The sequence below is a fragment of the Garra rufa genome, chromosome 13 (genome assembly GCF_049309525.1).
Source record: "Garra rufa chromosome 13, GarRuf1.0, whole genome shotgun sequence".
Classification (NCBI taxonomy): domain Eukaryota; kingdom Metazoa; phylum Chordata; class Actinopteri; order Cypriniformes; family Cyprinidae; genus Garra; species Garra rufa.
Genome location: NC_133373.1, coordinates 6,221,622 through 6,240,032, shown reverse-complemented (window position 1 = coordinate 6,240,032; position 18,411 = coordinate 6,221,622). Strand labels below are relative to the sequence as shown.

At 34.8% G+C, this 18,411-nt stretch overlaps 1 protein-coding gene across 1 annotated transcript in view; it reads left to right on the top strand.

Annotated features, from left to right (window-relative positions):
- The window catches only part of nudt14 (nudix (nucleoside diphosphate linked moiety X)-type motif 14), a 45,915-nt gene that overhangs the window by 17,403 nt on the left and 10,101 nt on the right, over nucleotides 1-18,411 (top strand). The window contains exons 2-4 of the mRNA XM_073853166.1: nucleotides 2,268-2,311; nucleotides 11,553-11,617; nucleotides 15,910-16,207. Coding sequence (XP_073709267.1) covers nucleotides 2,268-2,311; nucleotides 11,553-11,617; nucleotides 15,910-16,207 — 407 coding nt within the window. The remainder of the gene's footprint in view (nucleotides 1-2,267; nucleotides 2,312-11,552; nucleotides 11,618-15,909; nucleotides 16,208-18,411) is intronic.

The following is an 18,411-nucleotide window of genomic DNA, read 5'->3' as shown; positions in this document are numbered from 1 at the left end:
CATTGTTAAAATAGTTTCTATTTTATGTCAGTCGCAAAACTAACACAGAAGAGAAGAAATTGTTAAACAAAGTCTTCATTTTTGGGTTTTTTTGTGCACAAAAAGCATTCTTGTGGCATAATAAAATTATGGTTGAACCACTGATGTCACATGGACTATTTTAAAGATGTTCTTACAACATTTCTGGGTCTTGAACGTGTCAGTTGTGCTACTGTCTATTTAGAGTCAGAGAGCTTTTAAGTAATTTGTGTTCTGAAGATGAACGAAGGTCTTATGGGTTTTCATTTTTTGAGTGAACTGTCTCTTTAAAAACTGTCAATTTCACATCACGTAGGGTTAACTAGGCCACAGTGAAATTCTGCATGAAAGTAAACTACAACAACATATGATTTTAAAATCTGACCCTGGAGTCATAAGTATATTGCACAGGTATATTTGTAGCAATAGCCAAAAATGCATTGTATAGGTCAAAATTATTGATTTTTCTTTTAGGCCAAAAATCATTAGGATATTAAGTAAAGATCATGTTCCATTAAGATATTTTGTAACTTTCCTACCATAAATATATCAAAGCTTATTTTTGGATTAGTAATATGCATTGTATATTAACTTTAAAGGTGATTTTCTCCATTTAGATGTTTTTTGCACCCTTAGATTTCAGATTTTCAAATAGTTTGAATCTTGGCAAAATATTGCCCTATCATAACAAACCATAAATCAATAGAAAGCTTATTTATTCAGCTTTCAGATCTTAATTTTGTATTTCCATATGCATACATTTCATCTGTTCAATTATTTAATAAAAACCGCTTTGTGTATAATGAACAAGTCTTACGATTCTGCCTGTTATCATGATCCTTTAGCTGTTGAAGGATCTTATAACAGCCCTATAAGATGCCGCTTATGCTGAGCTATGCTTAATTTTTCAAAGTTCGAGTGATGTGCTAATTCACCCTTTATGGCGAATGAATAGTTACTGTGGGTGTAAGCATAAAGAGAGGCCATGAAAAGAAAATTACTCATTTCCAAAATCTACTCCTTATTATAAAGGCTGTAGGCTACTTGTTCACAACTATGACACATGATCTAGTATGTGTTGAGACAAATATCGGCGGTAAAGTCCCGGAGTTAAGCATATTGTGAATATCATCTGAGTTGTTCTGTTTGGGAAAATATGATACAGGATCTGCAGAGAACACAACATCTTACAGGACGCATAATATTAGATCACCAATGTTCAGTCAGTTTTCATCCCAAATTACAAGCTGAATGTACGGTATAAAGAAAAGACAATATGTTTTACAAGTCATAGATTAAACATGAGGTGATGCCCGTTCAAATAAAGTACAAGCCACACATTAGACCCGGTCCCCCATCGTCTTGAGCAACACCAACAACCTTTTTCAGAAACATGTTCGTTCTTGTGAAATTCATGTCTCACAAAATCCCTGTCTTCAGGCACTGTGGTGATCAAAAGTGCTAGAGGTTTATATAAAAGGGTGAGTGAGACACTTAGTACTGTAATGCACTGTACACAAAACATAAGCCTGGGCTGTTACTACTAACCTTTTAAGAGCTACACACCCTATCCCATTATTGCTGTGGTGTTTTGACAACTCAAATACACAAACCTACTTGTCTAGCTTGAGTCCAATAGTTGAGGTTTAAGATTAAATGGCATCTCATTAACCCTGGTATATTTTATTAAATTACCATGAGATCTTCAATGTCAACATGTTCTTTGTTATAGCAGTCAGCATGTGTTTTTTCTTTGGCTTAAAACTACGACATCAGTGATTATTAGTATAATTATTATTATTGAACAACTTTTTATCTTTTTCACAAAACTGCATGCATGAGAGATCTGTAGCTAATTGCTTTTTATATAATTTTGGGATGGATGACATATCTGGTTGCCTAGCAACTACTCTTGCAATTACATTTGCACTGTTCAAAACAAAAATCTAATTCAAACTTTTACATGATTGAAGTTACATCATGAAAAGAAATCAGGGTTTTAAATTTTATTTGCAACCTTCAAAAATCATCTCATGAGCCAGTTTTCCAATGTACCAAATACTTTGAACATGGATTTTAAAAGTTTACAATAGTTAGACTCCTTAAAGGCAATGATTAAGGCTGGAAAGAGCACTCTAAAGTCTTGAATATTCAGCTTGTCTGTGTTTGTTTGTTTTACATATGTACCTGAATTATATGATATGATATGATATATGATATGATATTTTAATTATTTTTATTTTTTGCAGAATGGAACAAAGAAGTCCTGGGACTTTATGCAAACCCATGATAGGTGAGGATGTCTTACTGATTTTTAAAACTGTATAATTTTTAGAAGTAAATCCTCTCTGATTATTTTGAATATGGTTCACTTGGTTACTGTCTTTGACTGTATCTCTTTCCTTTTGGAGAACCTAATTGGTACATTCTGTCTTTTGAGAAATGAATATTGGTTTTCCTGTTAGTCTGTCTAACCATATTCTCAGAAAGATGTCCACTGAATTTTATTTTAACATATGTGACCCAAAAAAATAATTATGTTGGGAAAAATCAGTTGGAATGAGCAAATTTTCAAAAATTAGTTATTTTTATTTTCATATTATACATTAACATACTTTCAAAATGATGTATGATTTGTTGGAATCGGGCAAAAAATGACAGCTACAACTGTTTGAATGTGAGTCAGCAGAGTTGATTTTGAGAAAAATCGAGTTAAAGTTTCTCCAAAGCAAAATCACCAAGCAGCATTGCATATTTTCCTCCAATTTTTTTCTTAGTATTAATTAATATAGCTATGTTTTATGTTTTATTAACATTGTTAAAAATAAGAACAAAGATGCAAATAAACAGTAGTTTAATCAAGAGCAGCAAGTGATTCCGTCATTTAATGTTTGATTAACATTGAGACAGTGTGATCATTTTTGTTTTTATCAGCATGGATTTAAAAGTCATATTTCACTGTTTTGGACTCATGTCATTAAGAATTCGATGTGAATATACAGTGGTGTGAAAAAGTGTTGGCCCCCTTCCTGATTTTTTTTATTGTTTTGCATGTTTGTCACACTTTAATGTTTCAGATCATCAAGCAAATTTAAATATTAATCAAAGATAACAAGTAAATACAACATGCAGTTTTTAAATGAAGGGTTTTTTTTATGAAGGGAAAAATTACCCCAAGAGCGCAGCGACGGCTCATCCAAGAGGTCACAAAAGACCCCACAACAACATATAAAGAACTGCAGGCCTCGCTTGCCTCAGTTAAGGTCAGTGTTCAGAGTTCCAAGACGAAAACCGCTGCTGAGCAAAAAGAACATAAAGGCTCGTCTCAGTTTTGCCAGAACACATCTTGATGATCCCCAAGACTTTTGGGAAAATACTCTGTGGACTGACGAGACAAAAGTTGAACATTTTGGAAGGTGTGTGTCCCATTACATCTGGCGTAAAAGTAACACAGCATTTCAGAAAAAGAACATCATACCAACAGTAAAATCTGGTGGTGGTAGTGTGATGGTCTGGGGCTGTTTTGCTGCTTCTGGACCTGGAAGACTTGCTGTGATAAATGGAACCATGAATTCTGCTGCCTACCAAAAAATCCTGAAGGACAATGTCTGACCATCTGTTCGTGACCTCAAGCTGAAGACTTTGTGAAGCTAAATGAAGACTTTGGAGTGGCCTAGTCAAAATCCTGACCTGAATCCTATTGAGATGCTGTGGCATGATCTTAAAAAGGCAGTTCATGCTCAAAAACCCTCCAATGTGGCTGAATTACAACAATTCTGACAAGATGAGTGGGCCAAAATTCCTGCACAGCGCTGTAACAGATTTATTACAAATTATTGCAAACGCTTGATTGCAGTTGTTGCTGCTAAGGGTAGCCCAACCAGTTATTAAGTTAAGGGGGCAAACACTTTTTCACACAGGGCCATGTGGGTTTGGATTTTGTTTTCCCTTCATGATAAAAAAAACTTCATTCAAAAACTGCATGTTTTGTTTACTTGTGTTATTTTTTTATTAATATTTAAATTTGTTTGATGATCTGAAAGTGTGACAAACATGCAAAAAAAAGGGGCCAACACCTTCACACCACTGTATGCAAAGATGGAAAGCTGCGCTTTGCAACAATAGACATATGATTGGTCTATTGTTTAATTACTTTAAATATTCTAGAATGTTCTAGAATTTAATTAAACATTCTAGAATGTTTAATTACTATTTGGAGCATTGGGATCGCTAGACAAGGGCTTAATGAACTAATTTTTGTGAAATCCCAAATTCAACCAAAACTGACTTTTTTTTCACTTCTTTTGCCTGTAGCTCAAAATTGCACTGTGCGCATTCTGACTCATTTTGCCAGCAGTGGTCACGCATTACTTCAAGGTGACTGTAAACCTGCAAGGATTAGAAGCTTTTAGAGTTGCAACAATAGGAAGTTGTCCCCTGCCCCAAAAGTCTTTGTGTGCACATCTTGATCTCTCTTCAGTTCTGTTTTCAGTCGGTTCAGGTAGGCGTTTGCAACCCTCCACCTGTCTTCAGTGCACTCGCTGATCCCTGACCAGGTTTGAAGTGTCCAAAAGAGAGGCAGAAGCAGTTAAACTTCAGATCTGTTTCCCACACAACCCCTTCCCACCGACCCAAAGCGGTTTTTGGGTCATTACACCCCTAAGAGCAGCCTCTTTGTACCTCTCCAGTTGTCAGCTGCTGCCCTGAGATCACGGCTGACCTTTCATACAGGGTTCATTAAAGCTATCTGTGAGGATTGAGTACCTCTGTGGACCGTGTGTCAATATTGCCAGACGCTTTTATTTTCTCATGGAGATGTATGGAGATTCAATCACGCTTAGCAAGAAGAACAAAGCGGCTAGAAATGCTCTGGCCAATAATATAGAAAGAGTTACAGCACATACCTATATTAGGTTTCTAAAGGGTCTTTGTTCTTCGATGAGAAGAGTCTGGACCATGTCTGTGAGAAAATGGTCTATGAACCAAAACATATTCTAACCATTCACAACATGACATGTCATTTTTCTGACCTCAGTACAATGTGAAAATGACAAAGCAAGGAGAGAAAATGTCAATCAGAATGGCTATGTGGATCTGGATTTTGGACCCCCAGCACAACTCGAACGACAACGGGAAGAACTAAAACTCAAATGAAAAGATTGTCACAGTATCAAACAACAGTGTCAAACCTGTTCTGGACAAGGTGCATGAACAAGACTGAGTGAAGCTGAGTTGGCTTCAGGCTGAACGTCTGATTTATAAGGCACACAAAATTGGGAAAACTTCTCAAAAAAAAAAAAAAAAGTCTCATCGGATTGATTTAATTATACAGGATTTCCGGAAGATGCGTTTGTCGCGTTCTTCAACATTCCGCTCTGGAAACAAAGATGCTGTGATGCCAAACCTTCTCATGGAAGAAGTCGTCATGTTCACTACTGTGGTGATGAGCACATATCAGGATCAACTAAACACTTGGTTTTCAAAAGCATGTGAAATATAATAAGCTTGTGGCATATAATCTTTAAGTTATGTCCAAGAGTTTTTTGTTATTGTGTGGACATTTCCATGCCACCAAACATGACACGGCACAAAGTGAAACATGATTGGTTGCTTTACCTGTCAGTAATGTGGCAGTTCAAAGTGCCTGAGGTTCCCAAACCTTCTGCCATCAGTCTGAAGGTCTGGCTATGCCAAACTAGTATCATTATACATCCATTCTTGATGCTGTCAAATTTGAAAACTTATGTGAGTGTTTGTAGTTTTATTTTGTACTCCATGTTACTGACAAACACTACCATTCAATGGTTTGAGGTTAGTAAGAATTTTTTAAGAAATTAATGTTTTTGTTCAGCAAGGACACATTAAATTGATCAAAAGTGACTGCATTTCCATTACAGATTTGCACAAAACGTTTGCAATATTTTATGAATGTTGATAAAAAAAAAAACTATTGCGAAATGAGGCCGTTTACATTAACCAATGTTATGTGACTAAACTTTTTTACTGAAACTAATTCTTCTTTTCTTCTCGTGACAATATTTTTAATCGAAGGAGACATAGGCTTCTATCCTTAGCGACATGGTCATAAAGAATGACCATGGGATATTTTACATACACCAGATGACTTGTAAATGCGAGAAAACTGTTTCCATTGCTGTTTGCGAAATATATGAGAGTTTTTGCAAAAATTAGGTGTTTCCATTGGGCGTATTTTCGATTCGCAATGTCAATTTAGGCAATTTAAAATGTAATGGAAATTCAGCCAGTAAAGACATGTATGATGTTACAAAAGATATGTCTCAAATAAATGCTGTTTTGAACCTTTTATCTAAAAATCCTGAAGAAAAAGAAATCAGTTTTCCCAAAAGCAGTACAGTTGTTTTCAACATTGATAATAAAATAGCTGCATTTCCATTACAGATTTGCACAACTTTTTTGTGATATTTTATTAAAGTGAATAAAAAAACGATTGCGAAATGACGCCGTTTCCATTAACTGATGTTATACGACTAAAACTTAATTCTTTTTTTCCCTTTTGCAACGTTTATCGCAGTCACCGTACTAGCCGTTATTTTTAATCTAAGGAGACGTAGCCGTTTATCTTTAGCGACATGGTCATAAAGTATGACAATGTGATATTTTACGTGCACCAGATGACCTGTAAATGTGAAATAACTGTTTCCATTGCTGTTTTGCAAAATATGAATTTTTAGATCTGCCTGAAAAAAACCCTAATGTGAGCGTAAACATTTTCTTGCAATATATGGGAGTTTTTTTTCAAAACTGGCATGTTTCCATTGGTGATTTTCAGTTTGAGCAATTTGAAAGGTAATAGAAATGCATCCAGTAAAAACATTTATGATGCTGTTTTGAATTTTTCATCTAAAAATCCTGAAAAAAAAAAAAATCCGTTTTCCCAAAAGCAGTACAGTTGTTTTCAACATTGATAATAAAATAGCTGCGTTTCCATTGACCGATGTTATGCGACTAAAAATTCATTCTTTTTTCCCTCTCGCGACATATATTGCAGGCATAGTACTAGCTATTATTTTTAATCGAAGGAGACGTAGGCATCTATCTTTAGCGACATGGTAGGGGAAAAAAAAACAGTTTTCATTGCTGTTTTGCAAAACATTCATTTTTTCAAATTGCTTGAAAATCCACCTCATGCAAGTGTAAAAGCTTTCTTGCGATAAATGGGAGTTTTTGCAAAAAAATTTCCATTGGGCGTATTTTCAATTTGCAATTTTAATTTATTAAGGTAATGGAAATGCAGCAAGTAAAGATATTTATGATACTGAGTTACAAAAGATATGTTTCAAATAAATGCTGTTTTGAACTTTTCATCTAAAAATCTGGAAGAAAAATAAATCAGTCTTCCCAAAAGCAGTACAATTGTTTTCAACATTGATAATCAGAAGAAATGTTTCTTGAGCATCAAATCATTGTATTATAATTATTTCTGAAGGATCATGTGACACTGAAGACTGGTGTAATAGCTTTTTTCAAGTAGAAAAGTTATTGTTCAAATTGTAATATTTTACAATATTACTGTTTTTACTATATTTTGATCAAATTAATGCAGTCTTGGTGAGCATAAACATCTTTTTAAAAAACGAAAAACTTACCAACTTCAAACTTTGTTTGAATGAATGTGCATGCACTTGTTAAAAAATGATGCCACCATTTGTCCTATTCATTGTTTTGTTGCACTGTTTGGTGGATTGATGAATGAGGTGATCTGCAGTTGAAAGGTAAAGCCATTAAAAGCAGCATCTGTTCAGGTCATTAGTGCCAATAATGACTGTCTATTGAGAACTCTGCTGGTGTTTTCGAGGTAACGAGTTGGTGGCCGTTGTCTTTTGTGAGGACTTTCAAGAGAGTGTTTATGGTTGTCTGTGAATGTGATGTGATGTGCATCAGCGTATGGGGTGTGAGTAATACCTAAAATCTCCAGCACCAGTCCTCTGCTTCCTTTCCTGCTGCTCCCGTTGCATCGCATTCTGCAGTGAGAGCCAAACACCCCTAATGGACAGCATGCTTAACAGTGTGTGACACGTCCTTCGTGACTTCGACAGTATTTTCAGGGTGGAGAGGTGAAGCGGCGAAAAGCGCGCCATTCAGACATGCCTCAGCTCGCCGGGGCACTGGCCTGTCAGCTGCGCAGTTTTCAAGGATTGACCCAGACTGCACTCTTCACTCGGGACAGTCCACAGCTCATCAACAGTGAAGAAAAAGGGAGGGTCTTTACTGATAGACATTGGATGTGTGGCTCAAAAACTACTTCCCGTCGGGACCCTTTTTAATCAAGGTTCAAACCATCAGATCATTTTGTCTCTAGATGAAGATTGAAGACGTCTTTGAAGAATTGAAAAAGCTCTAATGTTTTTGGTCAGTCATTTTTGCCCTAAGAAATTGAAATTTTTTTTTTTTGGCTGCTTTGTCCAAATATTTAGTTTCTAAGTTTTGGTGCATAGCTAAATTATTAGTGTTTTTAAAGACTAACTGTAATCAACAAAGGTTATCTAAGTGTAAAAAATTGGAAAATGAGCATGAACAGCCATCCAGAATTGATAAGTCAATGCCTTAATGTGCATCCCTTTGCTAAGACTCTTTTATTTCTGTGTAGCCATGTAAAAACAACAATGCTTATGTGTGAATGCATATTGTGGGTAAGATTCAAGAGTGTGTGAAGGTTTATATTCATGCAGTGTGGTAATCTCTGGCACGCATTCACCATGGGAAAGGCAGGGCAGGGCTTCCTGCCTCTACAGACATATCCGCTTTCCCCACTCAAAGAGCCGTCTCTCTCCATTGCCATCGAAACAATCACACTAATACAAGTATTATAGCATAGAATAATCTGAGGCCTGTGACAATCAACAAATCGTGCACTCTAAAGGTGCGGTCACATTTACCACAATTTGCCGAATTTTCCAGGGCGAAATCCAGTCATTTCAATAGGGCGCCGTCAAACAATTGGAAATTTCGTTTGAAGGCGAAAGATTTGCCCAAACAGATTTTCACAGCTGGTTCAAGTTGCCCACGCATTTGCTGTGTTGACCAAATGAAGTTGCTTGTTTTGAAAGTGACTTCTGTGGAAGCTGTGATTCATACATTTGCCTTACATTTTGTTATAATTTCATTAAATACAGATTTGCAGAAATTTAGCATTACGGTGAGAGTCCAAACAGCTGTTAAAAACATCACAGTAATCCACAAGTAACCTATACAACTCCAGTCCATCAATTACAGTGTTAAGGAGAAAAGCTTTGTGTTTATAAAAAATGAATCTATCATTAAGACGGCTAAACTATGAGTCCTATATCCATAATATTGCTTTCTCCAGAAAAAACATTGTCAGGAAAGAAATATGCATAAGTTAAGCACCTTTTACAACTGAAAAACAGTTCTAAACAGTTATTTTATTGTGAGAGGACAGGACTTTTTCCATATTATGGATTTTGGCTGGAAGTGATGCTTTAACGTTAAAGTGCCTTAATGTTTGATTTATTTCTTCCAGACACACTCTTTTTGCAGGTTTACAATCACACTAATTCAGTCCCCCAAAAAAGTTTTCAATGCATGAAAAGACAGGGTAATGTTGAGAGACTCAATGGGTAATCGGTTCAACGCTGCAGCTGGAATTGCTTGCCAGTTCAGTGCTGAACAGGGTTACAGTTGAGGTCAAAAGTTTACATCCCCCTTTCGGAATCTGCGAAATGTTAATTATTTTAACCAAAATAAGAGGGATCATACAAAATGCATATTATTGGTTTTTTAGTACTGATCTGAATAAGATATTTCACATAAGAGGTATTTACACATAGTCCCCAAGAGAAAATAATAATTTAATTGATAAAAATTACCCTGTTCAAAAGTTTACATCCCCTTGATTCTTAATACTGTATTCTTGCTTGAATGGTCCACAGCTGTGTTTTTTGTTTGTTTGTTTGTTTGTTTTTTGTTTAGTGATAGTTGTTCATGAGTCCTGAACAGTTAAGCTGCCTGCTGTTCTTCAGAAAAATCCTTTGGTTCAAAAATTCTTTGGTTTTCCAGCATTTTTGTGTATTTGAACCCTTTCCAACGATGACTGTATGATTTTGAGATCCATCTTTTCACACTGAGGACACTGAGGACAACTATTACAGAAGGTTCAAACACTCACTGATGCTCCAGAAGGAAAAACCATGCATTAAAAGCCGAGGGTGAAAACTTTTGAACAGAAGGGAGATGTACATTTTTCTTATTTTGCCTAAAAATCTTTTTTTTTTTCATTACTCTGAGTACTGCCCTTCAGAGGCTACAGAAGATACTTACATATTTTCCAGAAGACAAAATAAGTTTATTTACCCTGACCTTCAAATTCAGAAAGTTTTCACCCCCGACTCTTAATGCATCGTGTTTCCTTCTGGAGCATCAGTGAGCGTTTGAACCTTCTGTAATAGTTGCATATGAGTCCCTCAGTTGTCCTCAGTGTGAAAAGATGGATCTAACAATGAGACAGTCATTGTTAGAAGGGGTTCAATACACAAAAATGCTGGAAATCCAGAGAATTTGTGGGACATAAAGACTTTCCTGAAGAACAGCAGCCAGTTAAACTGTTCAGGACAAACAAGGGACTCATAAACAACTATCACTAAACAAAAAAAAAAAAAAAAACAGCTGTGGATCATTCAGGTAACAACACAGTATTAAGAATCAAAGGGATGTAAAATTTTGAACGGGGTCATTTTTGTAAATTCAGCTATTATTTTCGCTTGTGGACCATATATAAACATCTTTAATGTGAGATATCTTATTCATGTCAGTACTAAATAAACAATAACATGCATTTTGTGTGATCCCTCTTATTTTGGTTAAATTTACATTTTGCAGATTCTGAAAGAGGGATGTAAAGTTTTGATCTCAAATGCACACCTACTATTTTGATCCATCTCTTGACTAAATAAACTTGACTTTAAGCTTATTATCAATGATTTGTCTATTTAAAATCTCCCATAAATGCTCAAGACAGAGTGGGGGAAGATGTTGCTTGTATAAGTGTGAACATGCTGTACAGAAACACTTTGTCCTCTGACCTCATGCCATGCTGAGCCATTAGCTTGCTTTCAGTCCACTGAGGCCTGGCTATCCCAGTATGCTTCACTGGATAAATCCTGTTATACAGAGATCCTTAAGACACAGGGATTTATTCTCTTCTTCTTAGGGCATTATGTTCAGTCTCAAACCGAGATAAAGTGAAAAGCCAAGACCACATCCAAGGTGTTAATCCTGGGTGATTTGTTGGGGCTTGATGGAGCAAGGGTGTCCATGTGCCTCTCTCTCTCGCACGCATGCTCACGTTCACTTTTTGTCTTTATGACTAAGCCTAGATGAGTTGTTGGATCAGTTGTGTTGTTGCTCTGGCACGACTGGATGCATTACAAGGAAGCAAAGATATCCATTGTTGAGTACTGATCAAACTGGAACCGCTTCTCTAAATGCCAACTTAACTTTTAAATGCATTGCTCTTCCCTCTTTCCTCTCTCTAGTGTCTCTGTGCTGATTTTCAACACCACCTCACACTGTTTTATCCTGGTCAAGCAGTTCCGCCCAGGTAACGCCCTGCAGTCCTTGTTAATTCCTGATGTTTTTTCCACACTTGAGTCTTTGATTTTGATGGATTTTTAGATTTTTCAGTCTCTTCTGATCGTCAAACCTGCATTTTTTGATCCAAAGTACAGCAAAAACAGTAATATTTTTTTTACTATTTAAAATAACTTTTCTATTTGAATATATTTTTAAAATATAATTTATACCTGTTATTTCAAAGCAGAATTTTTTGCATCATTACTCCAGTCACATGATCCTTCAGAAATCATTCTAATATGCTGATTTGCATCTCAAAAAAAAAAAAAAAAAAAAAAAACATTTATGTTGAAAACGGATATAATTTTTTTTTTCAGGTTTCTTTGATGAATAGAAAGTTAAGAAAAACAGCAGTTGTCTGAAATATAAATCTTTTTTAACATTACAAAAGTCTTTATCATCACTTTTGGTCAATTTAAAGCATCCTGGCTAAATAAAAGTATCAATTTCTATAATAAAGTTATACTGACTCCAAGCTTTTAAATTAGTATACAGTAGTCAACATTTGAAGTGGATCAAAACCTTTCATCAAAGTTGTCCTAAAACCAAAACAAAACCTGTTCTTGTCTTAGTACAACTGTGATAAAAAATAGTTTGATCCACTTCAAATGTTGAGTACTATATAATATTACAAAAGCTTTTTATTTCAGATAAATGCTGATCTTTGGATATTTCTATTCATCAAAGAATCCTGAAAAAATGTACTCAACTGTTTTAAATATTGATAATAGTAATAAAAAATTTTATTGAACAGAAAATCACGCTATTAAAATGTTTTCTGAAGGATCGTGTGACACTGAGTGTTATGCAGAAAATTCAGCTTTGAAATCACAGGAATAAATTACATTTTAAAATATGTTCTAATAGAAAGCAGTTATTTTAAATAGTAAACATTTCAAAATTGTACTGTTTTTGCTGTAATTTGAATTGAATAAATGCAGGCTTGGTGAGCAGACAAGACTTTTTAAAAAAATATTTAAAAGCTTACTGTTCAAAAACTTTTGACTGGTAGTATATTTCCTTAAAAAGACATTAAAAAAGGTTAAGGCTGTAAGGTTTTTCAATTAGATGTTAGAGTTGTGACTCCCTTTTACTTAATGACTTGATAATAGCATTTTAGTAAATTCCAATCCTTGCCATTCTACTTAAAACAAATCCACCACCAGTAATGAAATTCTGCTTCTCCTTCCATTGCTGCATGTTCATTCAAATTGCTTTTAAATTTAAAAACCGTTATTAATTTAATCGTGCATTTTGCACAGCCTCATTAGAAAAGCCCACAAAAAACATACATTTCTAGGAAATCTTCTGTGTGAGGCATTTTACACCTAAAATAACATTTCCTGTTTCTTTCATATCTATCTGAGTTGTCCTTCTAAACTAATCTCCCCTCATCCTACACAACCCAGGCATCTGTGTGGGAAAGTTTCATTCAAATCTTCCCAAAAATGTTATTTTAATGTTATTCTCACTGTGGATTTGTAGCATGATATACAACAGCTTGATACAATACAGTGATTTCACAAAAACTCACATTCAAGCATTCTCTCACATACTTCATTAATACTGTATCTTGTTACAAAGTGACGTACAACACCCAGATCCATCTGTTATCTTTGCTTGAAAGAGATGATGAAATATCTTTTGTTCAGCTGCAGATTTGTAAAAAACATCTGATACGCAACAGATATCAGGTGCCGTTTTATAACTGCTATTAGAGAGCATTGCTATGCTGAAATGTTTGCTTGAGAATAACTTTTTGGTTTTTTTTCCTGGTAAAGTAAACGGTTTAGAACCTTGACACATCCACTCAGGTAATTTCTCTCAAATGTGTTAAACTTTCTATGACTTTTCAAGCTTTTTTTATTTTGGTCTAGTGACCTTGTGTTATTATATAGTCATTTCTAAATGAAACATTCAATGTTTAGAGAAAACCACAAAGGCATATATTGACAATTCAATGTAGAAAGCCCTAAAAGACTCTGACAGCCTCTAAAACAATAACACAATCTCATAATGGAACATTTTTCATGTCGATGGTCGTCGTGCAAACAGAGCATTTTTCAGTGCTCTTTGTGAAGCTTTGGCCCCGCGCTACACTGTTACACTATTGTTCTATACATGCTCGCCAGGGACGGTGCCCTGCTTCTTAGAATGGAAGGAAAGCCTTGCATTGAAAGAGAGACGTCTTTCTACAGGTTTTTTTTTTCTTTTCTGTAGTCTTCAAACAATGCTTGAAATGAAAAGGCAGGCCTTGTGCAGGGAAACATAAGAACAAGTCTTCTCAAGGATGGCTTTTCTTTAAGTGAGCTCTCAGTCAGTCCCAAATGTACAGTACATTCGTCTGAAGGGCGTAGTACTTAAAGATCTGGGTGTAGATATCTGGAAGGTTGTAGGTTCAAACCCATGTGTGGTGAACCATGAGTTTAGCTCAGGGTTATTAGTGTTAACTTAAAGGAGAAGTTCACTTCCAGAAAAAAAATTTACACAAAAAATTTTTTTTTTTTTTTTTTTTTTTTTTTTCTTCAGTCGATTAGAAACTATGTTTCTTGAGGAAAGCATTTCAGGAATTACTTCCAAATAGTGGACTTCAATGGTGCCCCCAAGTTTGAATTTACAAAATGCAGTTTAAATGCAGCTTTAAAGGATTAGTTTCACTTTCAGAACAAAAATACACAGATAATGTACTCATCCCCTTGTCATCCAAGATGTTCATGTCTTTCTTTCTTCAGTCGTAAAGAAATAGTTTTTTGAGGAAAACATTTGAGGGTTTCTCTCTATATAATGGATATGTATGGTGCCCCCAAGTTTGAACTTCCAAAATGCAGTTCAAATGGCTCTAAATGATCCCAGCTGAGGAAGAAGGGTCATCCCTAGTGAAACGATTGGATATTTTCTAAACAAATTGACTATTTAACCTCAAATGCTGGTCTTGTCGTGTCTCTGCGAATGGTGATCTGGGTCAATATGGTTAGGGTATGTCAAAAACCATCTCGTTTTCTTTCGCTGTTTTACCTTTTTTTTTTTTTTTTTTTGAAACGGGTGTTTGATCTTCTTTGTATGTTCACTTTGTAAACACTTGGTACTTTTGCAGTGATGTAGGATGATTTTGAAGTTGGGGAAGAAAATGATATTTTTTTTTGACATACCCTAACTGTATTAACCCGGGTCATACAGACTATGTATGCGCTTTGCAAAGACAAGCATTTGAGGTTAAAAAGAATATAAATTGTCAGTTTGTTTTTATAAATAACCGATCGTTTCGCTAGATATGCCCCTTCTACCTCAGCTGGGATTTAGAGCCCTTTGAAGCTGCATTTAAGCTGCATTTTGGAAGTTCAAGCTTGGGGGCACCATACATATTCATTATATGGAGAGAAATCCTTAAATGTTTTCCTCAAAAAACATAATTTGGATGACAAGGGGTGAGAACATTATCTGTAAATTTTTGTTCTGAAAGTGAACTACTCCTTTAAATGGCTCTAAACGATTCCAGCCGAGGAAGATGAGTCTTATCTAGCAAAACCATCTGTCATTTTCTAAATAAATTGACAATTTATATGCTTTTTAACCTCAAATGCTCGTCTTGTCTAAGCCTGCGCAAACTCTAATGTTTTTTCCGGTTCGATAGAGTTAGTGTATGTCGAAAACTCCCATCTTGTTTTCTACTTCAATGTCGAAATGGCCCATCATTTTGCTAGATAAGACCGTTCTTCCTCGGCTGGGATCATTTAGAGCCATTTAAAAATGCATTTAAACTGCATTTTGGAAGTTCAAACTTGGGGGCACCATTGAAGTCCACTATATGGAGATAATTCCTGAATAATTTTTTATTTCCTCTTATCGAATGAAGAAAGAAAGACATAAATATCTTGGATGACAAGGGAGTAAATTATCTGTTCATTTTTGTTCTGGATGTGAACTTCTTTAAAGCTAAGACCATATAAAAGTCATTAACTAAATTAAAATATAACGTATTTAACTTAAATTGTATAAAAGTTTTCCTCACTTTTTTTTTTTCAAACGTTATGAAACCAATATGAATACAAACATTTATTTCTACATTTCTAAAAGCTTTTTTCTTTATTTTGTGCGCCCTTATTGACCCCTCTGCAACTTGTTCTCAAATACATACTTGAACCTACATGATGTTTGAGAACCTCATCAATCAAAGTGCTTGTGTACTCCGATGTTTCCTCATCTATCTTTATGTTTGGAAGCACTCCTGAATGATGAGTGACATGTCTTATTTCTCCACAGCTGTATACATGAGCGAATGGGAGCGGAGCAAACCGAAACCACTGCAGCCTGCGGAGGAAGAATCAGCAGAAGCCGCACCAGCAGAACCTAAAGTCCTGGAAGAGGACAAAGCAGGAGAGACCAGCGAAGATACATCAAGCCACCAACCTCCCGCTTCGGCCGGTGTGACCTACGAGCTGTGCGCAGGATTGGTGGATAAACCCAACCTCTCTCTGGAAGAGATTGCCAGGCAGGAAGTGCTGGAAGAGTGCGGCTATGACGTGCCAGTCACCAAGCTGAGAAAGATCACATCATACAGGTGAGAACCCATCAGAAATTTCTGATCTTATGGTAAGTTCATAGGCACAATTCATAGAAAGTTAGTTAGCAGTCACTCCAAAGCATTTACATATTGTCCCATGTGATGCAGAGTCAAAATCTATTATCAATATGATTTTTAATTTTAAAGAGGTTTTCTATGCTTTTGATCAAAAATACAGAAAAAAAATAATATTGTGAAATATTATTACGTATTATTATTATTATTATTATGTAAAATTCTATATTAATATACATTAAAATTAAATTTATATCTGAATTTTCAAAATCATTACTTCAGTTTTCAGTGTCACATGATCCTTCAGAAATCATTCTAATATGTTGATTTATTTTCAGTGCTGGAAATAGATGTGCTGCTTAATTTTTTTTCCAACCTCTGATACATTTTTTCAGGATTCTTTGATCAATAAAAGGTTCAAAAGAACAGCATTTATTTAAAATATTATAGATTTCAAAAAAAAATTTTTTTTAAAGAAATTAATACTTTTATTCACCAAGGATGTGTTAAATTAATAAAAAGTGATAGCATAGATTTACATTGTTAGAAAATATTTATTTTTGAATAAATGCTGTTCTTTTTAACTTGTTATTCATCAAAGAATCCTGAAAAAAATATTTGGCAGCACAACAGTTTCTAACATTGATAATTCTAATGATAAATCCGCATATTAGAATGATTTCCAAAGGATCATGTGACACTTAAGACCTTTGATGAAAATTCAGCTTTGCATCACAGTAATAAATTATATTTTAATGCATATTCAAATAAAAAACACTATTTTATATTGTAATAACAGTTTGCAATGTTACTGTTTTTTTCTGTATTTCTGGTCATTACAAGTCTTACTGATCCCAAACTTTTGAGCGGTAGTGTAGCTAGGTAGTTACATTGTAGTAAAGGGATAGTTCACCCAAAAATGAAAATTCTGTCTTTAATTATTCACCCTCATTTCGATCGAAACCTGTAAGACCTTTGTTCATCTTTGGAATACAAATTATGAGAGCTTTCATCAAAAATAGCAATGCAACTGACACGTTCAAGGCCCTGAAAGGTCGTAAGGACATAAAAATATTCAATGTGATATCATTGGATCAACTGTAATGATAAGAAGCTATGAGAAATAATGACAATTTCTTCTCTGTGTCAGTCTCCACCACAAGTTCATTTGAGTCAAAGACTGACACTGAAGACAAGAATTTGTTAAATAAAACTTTCTCTTTTTTTTTTTCTTTGTGCACAGAAAGTATTCTCGTAGTTTCATAAATTTACAGTTGAACCACTGATGTCACACATGCTAACGTGTTAGTTACCTTGCTGTCTATGCATGGTCAGAAAGCTCTCGGATTTCATCAAAAATATCTTAAATTGTGTTCCGAATATGAATGAAGTTCTTACAGATTTGGTCCGACATGAGGGTGAGTAATTAATAACAGCATTTAAATTTTTGGGTGAGCTATCCCTTTAAGAAATGTCATCAAATTAAATTTCAGTGTGTTTGGTTAAAGGTTATTTCTTGCAAATGGTGTCAAATGTCATGTAGCTTGTGTCAATGGGTATAAAACACTGAAAGCTGCCGCTTGTGCTAATAATGGATGTGGGAAAGCTATTCTGGAAATTTAGCAGCTTTCAAGTGTGAAAGTGCCTAATAATAACACAAGCAGTCTTGTCAGTGATACACTGATAATGAAACAAGTCATGAGGTTTATACAGGCTTGTTTATTTTCTTTATTTCTGGAATACTTGATTCTGATGCAGTCAGATATTTTTGTAGTGACCCAGTCATTATCACAAAATAAACCTGTTCAGGATGATACAAGACCCTTCAACAGGTTTATTTTGCATTTAGTGATCTACTGACTATATATGTATTATTTACCTATTTTAAGAAAAAAAATATTTACGTTTATTATACTTCTATTACTATGATATGAGTAAACAGTTTTTTAATACTTTTATTCAGCAAGGAGGCTTTTCATTGTAATCAGTTGAAAAGTGAAAGTAAAGATATTTATAATGTTACAAAAGATTTTTATTTAAAAAAATGCTGTTCTTTTACTATTTGAATTTCCTCCTTTTTTATTTTGAGAAAATTACATGTTCCACAAAAATATTAAGCAGAAAAAACATTTTCAACGTTCAGCAAATCAGTATTTTACAGGGATGTAATGATATCAAAATTGTAC